At 37.8% G+C, this 16,331-nt stretch overlaps 1 protein-coding gene across 1 annotated transcript in view; it reads right to left on the bottom strand.

Moving 5' to 3' along the window:
• Positions 1-1,125: 1,125 nt before the first annotated feature.
• The window catches only part of LOC124640188 (thyroid transcription factor 1-like), a 35,799-nt gene continuing 20,593 nt past the window's right edge, over positions 1,126-16,331 (bottom strand). The window contains exons 3-6 of the mRNA XM_047177854.1: positions 14,286-14,434; positions 10,987-11,082; positions 2,921-3,007; positions 1,126-1,472 (exon numbers count right to left, since the gene is read on the bottom strand). Coding sequence (XP_047033810.1) covers positions 1,233-1,472; positions 2,921-3,007; positions 10,987-11,082; positions 14,286-14,434 — 572 coding nt within the window. The 3' untranslated portion in view covers positions 1,126-1,232. The remainder of the gene's footprint in view (positions 1,473-2,920; positions 3,008-10,986; positions 11,083-14,285; positions 14,435-16,331) is intronic.

A 16,331-nucleotide genomic window follows, 5' to 3' on the forward strand; every position in this document is an offset into this window, starting at 1 on the left:
ATATAAATAAAATGTGATGGTGAAAAGCTCCGTAAAATTCATTACACATGTATAAGCAAAACGATTGTGCTTGTACGTATAAAACGGAGACATCTTGAAACTGGATGTTTAGCACTCATTCGAAATATGAACAGAAATATATTTGATACTACATCTGAGAGAGATCTAGAGAAAAATAAGAAATTTTTATTAAAACACCTTCAAAAAGAACTACAATTCTACTGAAAAAATAAAAATATTTTTCTTCGGTTTTGTATGTCAGTAAAAAAATATCACAAAGAATCAATTCAAATCCTCACGTGTGCTTAACTAAAGCTATCACTAAATATTTACACATTACCCTCCTCCCGTTTTGCGGTGAATACCGACATGTCCACATTTCACATTAACACTTTCGAAATTTCACTATTTTTCTAATCAATGTTCGTTTTTGTAGCTGCGGCCAGCGACGCTTCACCCGAGACAGTGTTCTTAGAGGAGATTGGCTTTAAGATCAAGCGTAAATATTCGAAATATGCTAATACATCTGGCATAAAAGAGGATAAACAAACTGAAAGTTTAATTATTAAGAATAGACATAGCAGTTATGAAAAAATGAATGAGCAACAATTACCCCAATTTCTGGGTGAATATTTAAAACTGCAGCACTTGAATTTGTATTCAAGTAAATGTAATTGTAAGTTTGCAATATGGCACAGACAAAACCATATTGCCAATCATCATCCTCCGAGCCTTTTTCCCAACCATGTTGGGGTCGGCTTCCAGTCTAACCGGATTCAGCTGAGTACCAGTGCTTTACAAGAAGCGACTGCCTATCTGACCTCCTCAACCCAGTTACCCGGGCAACCCGATACCCCTTGGTTAGACTGGTGTCAGACTTACTGGCTTCTGACTACCCGTAACGACTGCCAAGGATGTTCAATGACAGCCGGGACCTACAGTTTAACGTGCCATCCGAAACACAGCCAATGGTGTCTAAGATATACTTAGAAAGTACATACAGACTTAGAAAAGTTGCATTGGTACTTGCCTGACCTGGGATCGAACCCGCGCCCTCATACTTGAGAGATTGGTCCTTTACCCACTAGGCCACCACGACTTTTTAAAAAAAAAAAAAAACCATATTGCCAATAACAAAAATTTAAAAATAAAAAAAGAACCATAGTTAAAGACAATTAATCGAAATACATCTCTTCCTTGAACATTGTCTCGTGGTAAAGCTGTGGGAACTTCTACCAGGCGCGGCCCTGCAACGGCAGGTACCCTGAGCACTGCTGCTGGTAGGCCGCCGGCTGGCGGTAGGACGAGACCAGGGGGTTGCTGCAGGCCGCCTGCGAGGGCTGCGGGGCCGAGTACCCCGACGTGGGGGTGGCGCAGTGACTGTGCGCGGGGGAGGAAGACTCCCCCGAGCCGCAGGGTTTCCCGTCCTTCACCAGGACGGGAACTGCTACTCGTCGGGGCGATGATGATGACTGTTGACGAAGAGATTGATTAGTCATAGTTACCTACATTATTTACAAATGCACATGGGTAAACTTCTTCACGGTAAAAAGAAGTTAGATGTAGGTACAATGAAAATGGCACATACCGATATTAATAGCACATAGAAAACACAATATTTCTGTTAAAAATCTTTGAATCGTTAAATAGAGTAACTGTTTATTCCAATAAACTTATTTATCACATCTTGAATATTTTTTATTTAATGAAAAGAGTCGTAGGTGTAGAACTACAGATATATCTATAAAATAATTTGTATTTTACGAGCCTACTAACGAAGTTTATATTGTTTCTAACCTTATGTGGATCATAGTTACCTTAATAAATAATTATATAAACAAAATAATTTCTAAGCCGTATTCCCTAATAAGACCAAGATTAATTAAAAAAATCTAAACCATGAAAATAATAATGAAATGAACATGGAAGCGAGCACGTCATTAGGGCGGGCGGCGCCAACAATCAGAAGGTCCGCCCGCCCCTGACGCTGATTGAGCCAATGTACTGCAGACAGGGTTACTGCTGTACTGTGGGAAATCTAAGCAACTATAGCTAATATTTTGAAGAATATTCATGTATTTGGTTGTTGCGTAAGTCACGGAAATTGATAAGTAGCTTTAATTTATAATACTGCGGTTGAAAATTCGGAGCCAAAGCTTTGGTTTGGCATAATATGCTCTTATTAACTAAAAAACGTTTTCTAGTTTAAATACAGAAAATACTCAAATTAATGTTTTAGATGACAACATTTATGAAATCTCCATCCTGGTCCTGTGAGATGTTTTTTATCCGCAAATCTAAATAGGCTTTAGATAATATCTCATAAGGCTATTCTTTTGCACTGAACCTTGAGGTAACCCTATTTCCAGCGAAATATAATTCTAATTGTCACGGGGTTGCCAGATTTAGAAAGTGCGGGTCCCGTATTTTGTTTCCCATTGAGCGTCGCAGCGGGAGATTGCTATCGAGTGGGCAAAGTCTATCGCCTTCGCAAACAGGGGCCCGGGCCCCTGGGCGACGTCAGCGAACGATTATTATCGCTTACACGTTAATATTCATTATTCATTAGCATTGTGAAAAATTTTGAATTAATAAAGTCACGTCGCACGTTCGCGTCGGGAGATCAGTTTTGCGGAGTTTTATGATAAAAACTTTTTAAGGGTTGGGGCGGAAATTCATACTAAAAAATAATGGTGATTTGCACAACATGTACCTTTTTTCCTTTAGTGAAATACAAATTATACAAAAAGTCTCTTCAGAGTCTTAATTTGCGTCCTCCAATTATAATCCAAACATTTATCCCAAAGAGGACTCATAGACCCCTAAACTTACCAAATTCACACCATTTTCACTTATCCTAAGCTGCAACTGAAAAGTTATACTTAATCCTACAAATTAATTTAACAAAGGAATTACTGACCTGATTGTGTTGGTTTTGTTCCGCCATCGCTTTCTCCTTCGCCTGTCTCTTACATTTGTAGCGATGATTTTGAAACCATATTTTGACCTGCAACAAATGGATGTGCTATAGTAAATCATGATTTAAACATAAAGTTTATTTAAATAATAAAAAACTGAGATTCAGTTAGAAAAACTATAAACGACAGTCAACACATACAAACATATGCCAATGAGTCACACTTGTACGTAGGCATATTGTAACATCACCACAACTCCTATACTGAGTCATCATACCTATATCCCTCCTTGATTTGAGATCAGCCCCAATAACATTCGGCCAGTTAAGCCGTTCAAACGTTGCAATAATTCAGGGAACGATAGCAATTACCGCGCTAATCCTATCGCAAACGCGTGACGAGTCAACAGGCGAAGTCAGTGCCTCCCTGAAATTAGCGCTAGGCCCGACCCGGTCAACACTCCACCTTAATGACGAAAGAATAAACATGCGCTGTTTGCCCCACCGAGCGGCCGGCCTTTGTCTACGCACGCTCCCGACGCAGCGAAATGTACACTTTATTTATTATTTATACATCGAGAGCGTTTCCTCGTGTTTATTCTTTGAAATGGATGTGTGCTCCCCTGTACCAAGACCTCCTCCCGTTACGATACCAAACATTACAGTATCTCCGCGCCATTTTATTGTTGCAACATCCGTTATAAAAACAAATTGCTACATAGTTACTAAATACTGGCCACTACACTTATTGGTAGCGTTTTTTCTGTTTACTCTGTGGTGCTTCGTTGTGGGAACGTTGGCAGCAGTGACGCGCGCTTTTGTGCTGCGTTCAGGAATGATGCTCGCTAGGTTATTTATGGAGGAGGTGAGAGTTAATGAACGGGCCCCGTCGGCGGGCGTCGCTTATTGCACTCCGCCGAGGCTTGGACGCTCTCGTGTGGAGTACTTTCTTTCAATCTCCTTGTGCATAATGCCCGGTGTTGGCTCGCACGCACTCTACGCCCGAGTGCGCCATTCACTTATTTGTTTTACATCTAAACGACTGTTGTTACTCGTCGAGTGATGAGACATTTCGGGTGTGTCCGAGGGCCTTCGTGCTTGAGCTTACACCCACTTAGCCGCCAAGCGTAATGTTTTTCTATTATGCTATGCTAACGAGGAACCGGCTACTGGAATCCGTTTTGGTATTTCCTCAATTATTTAGTTATTCGGTAATTATGGGGGACATTCTCACGGATTCGAATAGATATTTTCGTGCTATTAAAAATCACCTTCATTAAAACGAAAAAGCGGCCACCCAGCCGGCTGTCATCTTTACAATACGAGTCAATTTTGGCGCCGATGGCTTTCCTTCGTCAGAAAAACGTCGCTATCAGAATCAAACCTTCTCTGTGTGTAATAAGGTTGAAAATTATTCGTATAGTTTTTAGAAATAGTACGACGACGTATGGATCCTCGCGTAGGTGTTCCGTTTCTGTGAACCATGACTCGGAATATCGAGCGACAATTATTATAAATAAAGATGCACTCGTGTTTGTTTAGCTCTTCATTTGCTGCAGTGATTTTTTCCAGCGATGAGTTTGACGTTTTAATATTTGAAACGTTTGCTGACAATGGCTGGTATTTGGGCTCAGTTGCGTGTTCGAGTGTGCTCTGTGAGTGTTGGTAAATCAATTCTTAGGATTTTACGGGCAGCAGTAGCACAAACATTGGGTATTTTGGTTTGCTGTGTGTTTATTAATTGGTCTTTTAAAAGACAAGAGGATTCAATTTTCTTTTTGTTTTTAAAATAAACAGAGAAGCGAGAAAATCCGAGGCATAAAAGTTGATTTTCAATAGAAAACGCACACGATAAGATTAACGACATAGATACTCGACAAAACATCTCATACCCAAGGCACCGTTAGAATTATTAAATAAACGCTCCCATCATCGCTTCATTTAGATACGTACGGCGTGTCACTGATTTGTCATTCCCCGCAGCTTTCACAATGGATGACTGTCGCACATTATTGTATCAGAAATCTCTGCATCCGACGGCGCGCTGAGTAAACACCGCGCCATGACAGCGCATCAATGAGCTTCATTTATTTAGTAACTTATAAAAATATTGAGCAAAAAACCCTACATGTAATCACAAAACTATTGAACAAACCATTTTCAATCTTATTCCAAAGATGAATTTCGAATTTAACGGTGAACTTAGATTTGACAGATGCAAAATAAAGATGGCGGAAAAGTACGTGAGTGAATGTTGGTTACAAATAAATTGTTGTGGACTATTTTTTCAGGTGATAGTGAATCTTTTGATTCCAACATGTATTGTGTACAAGACTATAGGAAGTGTCTCAGATTCTTGGAATTATAAATGAGGTTATTTGCAGGCCAATATGAAAAGCACCACCCATAGAAAATAGAGGATCCACAATCTTAAATATCATACAAGTTGCCTATTTTCTTGTTCAATTTAACTGATAGGTATATTTTATCATTGCCAAAAACCTCACATAACTTTTATAAAAATCTGTACGTATTCAACAATAACTGAACCCAATCTACCTCTGAGGCTTTCAAATATTCGTTTCCATAAATAAAACCCCCGATGTAAGTAATATACGAACTGTACATAAGCATTAAGTATCATTTAATGTAACTCCGACCCCTGCCCGTCGACCGTGACTGTGCGCTCATATTTACACTCCAATCCACCAAATTAATATTTGTAAGTTGTATGCGTAATAACGATGCTTTAAAATGTTACTTGTCAAGTTTGACGGCCGTGCGATTAGACAAATATGCTTTGTTATTGAAGTTAATAAATAAATAGTTTGTATTTCTGTTGCGTTTATTTTATTTGCGACTTGTGATCCGGGCTTCAAAATACCTAAACATAAATATCTCAAAAAGTTTCAATTATAAATTGACAAATTGCTAGTTTGTCAATACCAAAAAATATTTCAAAACCTACTTCAATAAACACGCATGCTCGCAAAATGTGGCCGGCTGAAAAAACCTTCTGTCCAATTCGGTATCAATAATTTGCGAAATAATCACAAAAAGATCCCCTAAGAGCCTACGCAAACATCGCAATATTACAATAGGGCATTACAATTCAAATAATGCCCCTTACCTGTGCCACAAAGGGCTGTGTCAGGTGTATCATCCGCTTAAGATACTAGTAATCCTTCACAATACCTTGCAAAAACGTTGCCATTCATAAAATTTTAATCTTAAATATATTGCTTTGTGCTGGCAGCCCGAGCGAAAAGCCAGGCAATAATTTTCGCGGTTATTAAACGCGGGAAACGAATCAAAACTTTTTTTCAAATTTGTTTTGACAAGTTGGCCGCATTGAGGCCGCGGTCTTTTGGTGTAATACTCGGATATAATGATAGCGTAGATAATGACCTTAGAGTTCCTCTTACAATTTTAGGATCACAACAATTTGATTGAACTTTAGAAATTGTAAGGAGACCGGAGAAAACAATTGTTAGCTTCGGTCCAGGTTAGATTTGACTTGTTAGATATGACAGAAAAATAAAACTTCAATATGTATTTCAACGTCATTACTACATACCGTTCGTCAAATATCACATTTTGAAACTGCAGTCTTGCTACAAAAATTATACTTTTTAGCATCCACATCAAAACCATGGATACATAACATGGTTAATAATAAAAATATACAGATTTAAAACAGAAAATCTATGTGGATTTAAGAGATATACAAACTAAAAAATATACGGAATCCGCAACTCCAAACCCATTGCATTTAACCAGACAAATTACTAAGCGAAATAAGGCAGATGATTCCGGGTGCTTGACGGGAAGCTTATTGAAATCCCACGCCGATTATGGATTAAAAAAATCACGAGTGGGATTATTGGTAAATTATAAGCTCAGAGGGATTCGCCGACGGCTTTCCATCAGGTAGCGGTCGATAATTATGATTTCAATGTAAATATTATTTTATTGAAAGCACCTACTTTGGGGTTTTCAAAAAAATCTTTTGAAGTTACCGCAATTCAGTGGCCAGGTTACTTTTTTGCTGAATTGAAATGTTTTAATTGCAATAGAGAAAGGTTGCAGCTGATTTATATCGATGATTTTATATCAACAAACGGCTTGGTACAGGATTTTTTTTATTTATTTCATATTAGCTTTTTTAAGCGCATATTGAAATTAATATCAATTCTATCCAATGGCTTCTGACAAATCTGCAACGTTTTTAATATTTATGTTCCCATCGGTAGTACTTCATGTATTGGGGCACAAGAGAGTACATCGAAGAAAAAATATTTAAAGAACGACTTTGGCCTATGCCTGTTTTTTCAAGAGCTTTGCAAGAAGCTTCGGTGAATCAATCGCAACAATATCTAATTGATGTTCGTAAATATGTATGCATATGTTAATACCGGATCTTACAAAAAAAAATTGTAATTTCGCTCAACAAGAGGTAGTATTTTTTTCAGATCTTAAGTACCAAGTCAAATTAAACATTACATTATTTGTGGTCCCATATCAACAGATGTCTGACAAAAACATTATAATTTTTCCGGGGCCCTGGGGCTACTCGAATCGGCCAGTGAACGAACATCGCTGACAGCTATTGTTTCATGAAGCACCATTATTTCATTCCTCTCATTAAACGTGTCGGGCGCCCGCATGCGCGCATCCGCCGGAGACAAGACCATAGAGTTCGTGACCATAGACAATGACTGTATGCTTTTGTTGCCAACCTTTTTGGTAGGTCTCATGGTTTCGATGACGGTTTTGAAATTTAGAACGTGTTTTGTTATTTTTAAGGAGCGATTACTTAATATCTGTCTCCAAATTACAAATCATAGAAATCGCTTGTTGTATGAGCAGAAAGAGGTAAAATAATACCACAGCAATTTCGCAAAAACAAACAAAATATATAGCAGTCATTAAAATAGCCATTAGCATTATTAAATCAAAGTTTATTTGAGAGAAGCCCCGGTGGCTGTGAGCGCGAACATCGAAATTTACTTAAGTTGAACGAATGCGCCCTCTGTTTGCTTATGAACGTCAAACAGTTGGGATATTGTGGCCGAGACCGTCCTTATTGCTGGGCTATTTAAATGCCATGAATATGCACGGTTTTAGCGTTTGGCTTTCTGTAGATAGTTAAGTTTTAAAGTCTTAATTCTAAAATTCCATTTAAGTTTACTTCGTATCAATATTTGAGGGTTTAATTCGTTAAGTAACTGGTACAACTATAGAACTCTAACCCCTACTATTGAGTCTATCACCTATTCAAACCAAGGTAGTATGTACTGAGTAGTGTGTGTACCTATAATTTAGCAAGGTTGACGTTTACAGGTGCTCGTATAGGCCTAAATGAGATGAAATGATTTGACGTTAATTTTAAGGTATAGATTTAGAAAGGAAAAACTGATTTTCAGTACGAAAAAAAATCAGTAAAACACTTATACCTTCACAAATAATGCACCTAAGTCCATAAAGATTATCAGGAACTTGTCGTAACTCAATACAGATAATACAGCGCTTAACGCGGCTTGCACGCGTCGGGCGTGCGTCTGACAGCTCCCGGGGGCCGTCGGACTGTCCAGCAGTAGCAGATTTGAGTGCAAATAAAAAACACTTTACGACTAACAGCAAAGAATCGATTAAAAGGGAGTAGTTAATTTTGTTGATTATGATGGTGTGAAAAAATCGAAATGAATTTTCAATGGATATTATATTCTTGCTAGCCGCGTGCTCAGTGAGGGAAGCGATTGTTGCTTCTTTACGAGACAGATAGCAAAATTGTTACTGGATATTAAGATAGTATACATCCTAGCATTTGCAATCTTATAGATTATGTTATAAGAGCGAATTAACAGTTGCAGTTGGCAGTAGCAAAACATACCCTTAGGCTCTTTTCTGACAGTTTCCCTTGATCAGAAACAATTACACAACACAAATAGAGTGTCACACATCAGAACAATCCATGAAATATTTGACCAAATATTTACATTAAAAAAACGTCATCGCCATTATTAGTACAACTGTCAGCGGCACGCGCCCTATTTCCCACATTCGTTCACAAAATTCAAATCCTTTACAACAATGCGTCAATAATCTCTGGCCGTGACGATATAAATTTCATAAATTCCCGACCCCGACAATGGTTAGGTCCATGAATAATCTCCATTTTGACGGTGTCAACACCAGCCGTTTGGCGCGAAAACAAACGTCAAACGTTCACAATGGCGGCGCGTTAAGCCGAAGATAATGCGTTGTTATTATAATTGGGCCGTGTAGTTTGTATTGTTGGAGCACGCAGGTTAATTAGGTTATTGATTGCTGCTGTATGCTGCACGATTGTGCGTTAATTTACAGGATAATAGACGCAGTCGTGTTTAGGATATATTATGCCTACAGGTTGCCATAGTAAATAGCAAAAGCGGAAGTACCTACTCATGTACATAAGTTGTCAAACGCTGGTAAAGGACATCAAAGATACATTTAACAATATTCGTCATCGGATACTTAAACTAATTAAGAATTAATTCCGCAAAAAAATACCTTGTACAATTCTCTGATCGTTCAATACAACAAATTCTACAATCATGGAGATTAATATCTCCGACGCATACACTACGGCTAAGCATTTTATATGTTTGAACAAGCACAACCTCAGAAACAAATAAGCTCACTTAAACACCCATTACGTAATTCAATCGGCTTCAATACAGAACCACAACCCCGAACTTCAGCCAAACGGCAGTTAACCCTCAAACGGGCACGGCCGCAGGGCTACACGCGTTCCGTGGGCGTTCTCTGTAATTGACTCCGCTCCGGTCATCGCCGGAGGCGTTCTGAGCGCGGTTACAAAATGATTTACGATCGGTTGTCGGTGGCACGCCGTGACGCCCATACAGGACCCCATTGACATTTGTAGCTGATAATGTATGTCTGTTTGTGGGCATGCTAAATTATGAGAAGGCGTGAGCTTTTTAGGGTTAGAGGAAATTCATAAGGAGGTTGCGTGGTTTTCTTTTCATGGGTTAAAGTTTAAGGGTTGTTGTGGCAACAAGGGTGGTTGTAGAATTATTCATGTTATTGTATTTAGCTTTGATTTATAGCTTAAATCTGCTTAATCGAATGGCCGCTACGGCTCATAACTTTCCGCCACACAATGCCGAATATTTGATTTTGTAATTTTCCAACATACTATGCAAAATACCTACAAACAAACTCAAAAGTTTATTTGATTTGATGACGCGAGCTTTGAATGATTAATACTTCAAACGGTTTGCAAGACCTATCCATACTACCAAATACAATTTGTAGGTATGTATATAAAATCACTTTGAAGCTCTTCAGATTTGAGCTCCACGCAATATCGAACTTTCTCCTAAAATCCTTAAAAAAATATACCACACGCATTTGTATTTTTGAATCTGGCAACATAAGACAGCTCGTTAAAGCCGTGTCGTCACAGCCGGCCGCACTAGTTGAAACGCTTTGATTTATAAGTGCTACGGTAGGGAATTTTCCTTGTTTGTTACTCTGTAAGTACCTCCTTTGAATTAGGGTGGGTAAAATCTGGTTTAGGGGACGAAAAATTTTGTGTTGCTGCGGTTTATTTTCTTATTTTTTAAACTAATTTGTACCTATTTTCAAACATGGGAATAAAGTATGTAATAGCCTCTTTTAAAGTCGCTAAAATAAATTGAAAATAACTAAGCTAAATAAATATTAGCCATCATTTTGAAAACTGCTATCTTCTTTAGGTATTTAGGTATAATTATATTTTCTGCAAAAAACGAATACAATCGTTCGATTGTCGCAAAATAAATAAATAATCATATGAACGATGTTTCCATAATAACTATTTTTCCATTTGAAAGTGTAAAAAAAATAAGTTAGAGAGTATGCCATATTTTTTTTTATATTTTTATCTTTTTTTTACATTGTAACTTTGTTATAGGACGTGGGACAATTTTGTATGGATTGTGATCCGTCTTCTATCAACGAAAAATGAATCTTGGCCCAAAAGCCATAAAGCCTTAGGTATTTTTTACAGTATAAAACTTTACCTGGGTGGGCGTGAGGTGTATGAGCGACGCCAGGTGTTCCCTCTCGGGCGCTGACAGGTACTTCTGCTGCTTGAACCGCCTCTCCAGCTCGTATACCTGGACCAAGGTGTGGGTTAGTTATTTATTTAGCTGTGGGCTAGGATAAAGTTTAATTTATACTTTTTGCGAATCACACTGAGGTTGGCTTCCAGTCTAACTGCAGTTGAGTACATAGAACTACCGACTACATATCTAAGTCCTAAACCCAATAGCATGGGCAGCCGGATACCTCAGTTAGACTGGTTGTAAGACTAACCAACCAACATATCGTGCCTTCTGAAACAAGGATGAAATTATGTTCATCTTGGTCATGAAACAAATTATCACCCATCACAGACCGAGCGTGACAAGCATTGTTACTGTTACAGCCTTTTTATCGTCCCACTGCTGGGCACAGGCCTCCTCTCACACGGAGAAGGACTGCTTAGTAAAAAAAGTATCATTTTATCATTAGAGCCTTATTTCACACAATGTCCTTTATTTGAAAGTACTGAATGTACATTTTTTTCATCGCGTTTAGAAATCGAAATATGCATATGCTGAAAAGTATGTGGATAATGGGTTTAGCTACCCATTACCCATCCAAAAGAAAACCTTGCAAATTTTTTTATTTTACAACTCTAAATAAAGAAAAATACAGCTCTCAACATTTAAAACAATCCTTCGCATCCAATCACATTTTAATATCCCTCTAACATCATCTACCTAACCTCACACACACACACACACACATACACACACACACAAACATACAGATACAGCAACATTGAAATCAAACTGCAGCTTGAAAATTCCGTGGAAATAGAATTAATTACACGGTTGATGGCTGGTATGTGACGGAGGGCGGGCCGCCCGCCCAGCCCGCCCGCCCTGTCCCGCCCTCGCAGCTAACGCAATTTTGGCTTTAGCTTCTAGTTGGCTTTTGATGCTTCGCTCGCTTGGTTAAGGTGAAATGGTTACTGTTAAATTGTATTGATTATTTGATTAGTATGGCTGGGTCGTTGATTTGGAATGTTCTAGATTTGAATTGCCTTGTGACAGTTATCGGTTATGTTAGATTAGGGGAAATGAATATCTCGTGATGGAATGTAGGCAATGATGAATGCAAATTGATTGAATTATTCCATGTGTCTGTAAACCAATTAGTAGGTAGGTATTTAGATATTATGTTAGCCAACAGTGTGCTGTTAAATGAGCAAAACAATTTTCCCGTCGTTACGTTGAATTAGAATAAAATAAAATCAAAATATAGCACAAAAGCAAATGTAGGGTTTGGGGTATTGATCTAATAAAATAAATAATAATTTAATAAATGCCGCATTTTTTTTGTTTCAATTAGAAAAAAAATCAAAGAGCTCAAATCTCAATATTATAGCAATGTACATAGGTGCCCGGGTGTGCATGTGTGACAAAATAATCCGGTGCAAAACAGCTCATATTATAGCAATGTACCTATTTATGCATGTATGACAAAATAATCTGATTTAAAAATTCCTTTTTTATCAATCTTGCAATATGATTTCGCGTTTATTTGACCCGTCACAGTAGCACGGTCACCATGGCGGCGCCCGGGTCAAGCTTCATGGTATAATTCACCCTTGTAAAGCTTACTGTGCACGGTGCGACGGCCGATGATGTTAAATCCCTCTGTTGTCTTTACAATGGGGGTCGAATCGCAGGTGATTTGTTATACAAATGAACTGATTTTTAGTTTATATTAGCTGACCCGGCGAACTTCGTACCGCCTTTTCCTTATTTGCTCACCGTTTAGACCTACCCTGGACTACGACAAACATTTTAAAACCAAAATAAGCTCAATCGGCAAAGCCGTTCTCGAGTTTTAATCAGACTAACGAACAACAATTCGTTTTTATATTATTTTTAGGGTTCCGTAGCCAAAATGGCAAAAACGGAACCCTTATAGTTTCGTCATGTCCGTCTGTCCGTCTGTCCGTCTGTCACAGCCGATTTACTCGGAAACTATAAGTACTACAGTGATGAAATTTGATGGGAATATGTGTTGTATGAACCGCTACAAAAATATGACACTAAATAGTAAAAAAAAGAATTGGGGGTGGGGCCCCCCATACATGTAACTGAGGGATGAAATTTTTTTTTTCGATGTACATACCCGTGTGGGGTATCAATGGAAAGGTCTTTTAAAATGATATAAAGTTTTCTAAAAAACATTTTTCTTAAAGTGAACGGTTTTTGAGATATCAGCTCTCAAAGTCGTAAAAAGTATGTCCCCCCCCCTCTATTTTTATAACTACGGGGTATAAAATTCTAAAAAAAATAGAGGTGATGCATGCTAATTAACTCTTTCAACGATTTTTGGTTTGATCAAAGTATCTCTTATAGTTTTTGAGATAGGTTGATTTAACTGTAATTTTTATTTACATAGATTTGTCATTTTCTTATATTTATTTATGTACTCCTATGTTTCACTTCCTCAGCTAGATTGAAATGTTCTCTTCGTGACTTAATTTTGAAATAAACATCAATAGACCACTTTCTTATCTTTTTTATTAGTTTCCCTAATTTAACCTATTATAGTTGCAAAAGTAGATCGCATTTTAAACCGACTTTCTAAAAATAAGTAGGCTATCAATTCTAAGGTTAGTATATTTTTTTATTATTCGACCTTACACAAACGCTAAATTACATTCGCACAGTGAATAACTTGCCTTAGCTTACGAATTAAACAGGTAAGTTCCCCCAACTGGTATTTATTTGTAAAATGATCGGCAAATAACGCTCCCCTCGCGAGGGTCCACCTCACAAATACGGAGGCTTAGCAGAAGAACCGAAGGCATTTGATTCGATTTTTCATATTTTTATGGTGAAGTTTTTTGTATAGAATACCCAGGTATGTGGAAAATTCAGAGTAATTAAACCATATAGGTACCACTGATTGATTCTTGTTAGATTTTTCACTGGTACCCTGGTACCTATGTAGTTGATTAGTATGTTGCTTTATTGGATTATTCAATGACGACAATCAATGAAGCCAAGCATTCAGCGGCGAAAGTATTTACCAGCGTTTTACCTAGCCAATGATCACCAAAACAAGACGACTTTTAGTTACCTACTTTTTGGAACAAGTTGTCACATAAGTAATTGCTCATTGACGGACTAGCAGCTGCATCATTTTAAATATCAACACTATCAACAGTAAAATTATATCTTTGAATACCATTTCATTATCTTTTCCTTATACGCTACCATTCTTAAAATTATTTCCCACTAGCAACACTCACCTGAGCCTGTGTAAACAGCACCCGTCTCTTCCTCCTCTGCGCGAGAGGGAACTGCATCGGCTTGGAGTCAGGTCCCGCGCAGGCTGCCAACCCTCCCATATTGTTGACGTGACCCATCCCGCCGGACGTGGACGTCATCAGCCTGGAAACTAAAGCAGCCGCTCAGATACGCACACTTTTGTTAACTAGGTGGTATGGAAATAGAAGTTGGCAGATGCTTTGCTGATTATAAAACAATAGAAATTCAATTGTGTCTGGCATATATCTGCGCTCCGACATACAACGGATTAAGCAGTAAGAAATCAGTAAATAGGTATATTGATTTCAGTTTTGTAGGATTCTTTAGTAGGTATAGTTGAGACCTCCAATAATAATGATTTCGGCAGGTTATCTTGCCAATATTGTTCTTAGTCTACGCACATAAAATGTAGGTACCCTACACTCAGGAATAATGCAGCTTTTCCACGCTTAATAGATACCACAGAAACATTGCCTCTTTTAGACATAAGTTTAGCTATACATTGATTAAATATGAATAAAGAGTAAATAGATATAAAATCCTATTCCATAAAGACATTTCAAGAGTTCTACAGTGCCCTAATCAGTTTTTGCCCAAAATTGTGATATCTCATTTCGATTTTATAACAATTGATATTCGTTATTTTGAACATTGACATGTTACCTGTGATGTACATAATTAAATGATTATGTACCTAACCATTTCAATTATATCACATATTACATATCAAATAATTAAAATCATTTATGAAATGCCAAAATGCAATCCCTAATGAGAATAACGGGAATTCAATTAACAAGAATTAATTAGGTTTTCAGCTTTTAAAGTTAAGTGAGTATTGGGTTTCAGCAGCTTTTCATAATGGCGCCCACTTCAATAGCTGAAAGCGTTTGTCTCTGGCAAACTTTAAAATTCATTAAATCTTTGGTATTAATTAGCTGATTAGCTCTACTCGGTAAGGATTTAAGCTTTCAGCTACTTTTTATGGATAAGTGCAAACGAAAACACTGCACACAAGATTTTTAGTTCAGATCGGGTTTTGTACATGTAGGTTATATACGTACTCGTATGTTCGAAAATACTGAATACATATCTAACTAAGTATACAAACTCGTATTTAACTAAATTAAAAAGGTTCCATGCTTACGATTTTTGTAATTTCTGCCACACTGCGTATATTAATATACCTACCTACATATTTTTTTCCGTCGTCTAAAATTCATAAAAAGCTCATAATTTAAAACATGTTTGCTACACTTAAACGGAACAACTGCATCATTTTAATCACATTTTATCCATCCTTGCAAATTATAAAAGGGGAGTAGCGGGAAAATAAAAATTAATACTTTCTCGCGGTAGAAATTAATCTCTTAGCGCTGGCAACATTTAAGCTGGCGCCCGCCATTTTCCTAATGACACTAGACGTGGTTTCCCGCGCTAGTAGCTTTGCAACGTATTTTAGTCACTTTGAGAACATAAAATTACATTTAAATGTTTTCATCGTAAATAAGGTAACTTTAAATATGCAACATATTGCACTTGGTGGAAGGAAACTTAAAATAATAATTTTCTTTTAATACGTTTTGTACAAGCAAGAGCACAACTAACCATCATCCTCCGAGCCTTTTTCCCAATCATGTCGGGGTCGGCTTCCAGTCTAACCGGATTCAGCTGAGTATCAGTACTTTACAAGAAGCGACTGCCTATCTGACCTCCTCAACTCAGTTACCCAGGCAACCCGATTCCCCTTGGTTAGACTGGTGTCAGACTTACTACCCGTAACGACTGCCAAGGATGTTCAATGACAGTCGGGACCTACAGTTTAAGGTGCCATCCGAAACCCAGTCGATGGTGTCTAAGATATACCTAGAAAGTACATACAAACTTAGAAAAGTTGCATTGGTACTTGCCTGACCTGGGATCGAACCCGCGCCCTCATACTTGAGAGGCCACTAGGGCCACCACGACTCTCGAGCACAACTAACCGACAGTAGGTAAAATTAAACTTATTTTTTTTTTATAATTAA

This window comes from Helicoverpa zea, chromosome 20, assembly GCF_022581195.2.
Source record: "Helicoverpa zea isolate HzStark_Cry1AcR chromosome 20, ilHelZeax1.1, whole genome shotgun sequence".
Taxonomy (NCBI): Eukaryota; Metazoa; Arthropoda; class Insecta; order Lepidoptera; family Noctuidae; genus Helicoverpa; species Helicoverpa zea.